The sequence below is a fragment of the Penaeus monodon genome, chromosome 33 (genome assembly GCF_015228065.2).
Source record: "Penaeus monodon isolate SGIC_2016 chromosome 33, NSTDA_Pmon_1, whole genome shotgun sequence".
Classification (NCBI taxonomy): domain Eukaryota; kingdom Metazoa; phylum Arthropoda; class Malacostraca; order Decapoda; family Penaeidae; genus Penaeus; species Penaeus monodon.
The window spans coordinates 2,818,313-2,819,166 of record NC_051418.1 but is presented as its reverse complement, the minus strand read 5'-3'; the positions used below and the strand labels follow the sequence as shown (position 1 = coordinate 2,819,166).

Here is an 854-nt window from a genome sequence, read left to right as displayed (position 1 = left end):
ATCTTCTTCACCTCGACACCCACCACGCTCACCTCCTCGCCCGGCGCCTTCGCTGTGTCCTCCATCACGCCCGCGGCTACGATTCTCTCCACGCCCACGACCTTCGTTGCTACGCCTGCGAAACCTTCAAGCAGTTCAGCGCCCATTTTCTCCACTGCGCCCGCCGCCCAGAACACCACCCCCTCCACGCCCCCGAATCTCGTCGCCACGCCCCTTGCCCTCAGCCACACGCCCTACCGTTCGCCCAAGACGGATTCGCACGCCCACAGCTCGCCCTCGCCCGGCTCGACGCCCGCAGCTTCACCGTAGCGACCTCGCCGCCCCTCACTTACACGCCATACTCTCGACATCCCAAATCGCAATCATCACATGACTTCACCATTTTATTTTTTTACATTCTACATGTCCGTGCGAACATTTCTTTCTCGAAGTATCACACTCATTCAGGTTTTTTATAACGCACTCTATTGCATCTCTACGCATGAACAATCTCACCGCCAAAAACATTTCTTTATGACGTCAGGCAGCCCCTCACACCCCATGCCTCATAACACATGAACACGTCCCCTTCCCCCTTCCCCTCCCTCAAACCAACCTCAAAGAAGACAGAATAACCTCAATGAAACGACAGAAAAAGACCAATTTCAGCCATTATCTTGAAGACTTTGAGGATCCAGGACACAGCACCTGCACAGGGACGTCGGCGCGGGCCGTGCGTGCAGCTGATGATGACGGACAGGTGTGGAGACAGGTGCAGCACTTGTTAATGTTTGTTGTAAAGTCTAAAGAGTCGAAACCCGGATTTCACTCATGTAAATCGGAGGCGCTGGGCATTTTCTTTGGGTTTTGTACAT

At 54.1% G+C, this 854-nt stretch overlaps 1 protein-coding gene across 1 annotated transcript; it reads left to right on the top strand.

The window, feature by feature from the left end:
• On the top strand, positions 1-848 carry LOC119593868 (merozoite surface protein CMZ-8-like; the record flags this gene model as incomplete). The annotated part of the gene is given in 1 exon segment (XM_037942896.1): positions 1-848. A coding segment is annotated over 1 exon segment (309 nt), but the record flags the coding sequence as incomplete, so codon positions are not given.
• Between the last annotated feature and the right edge of the window lie 6 nt (positions 849-854).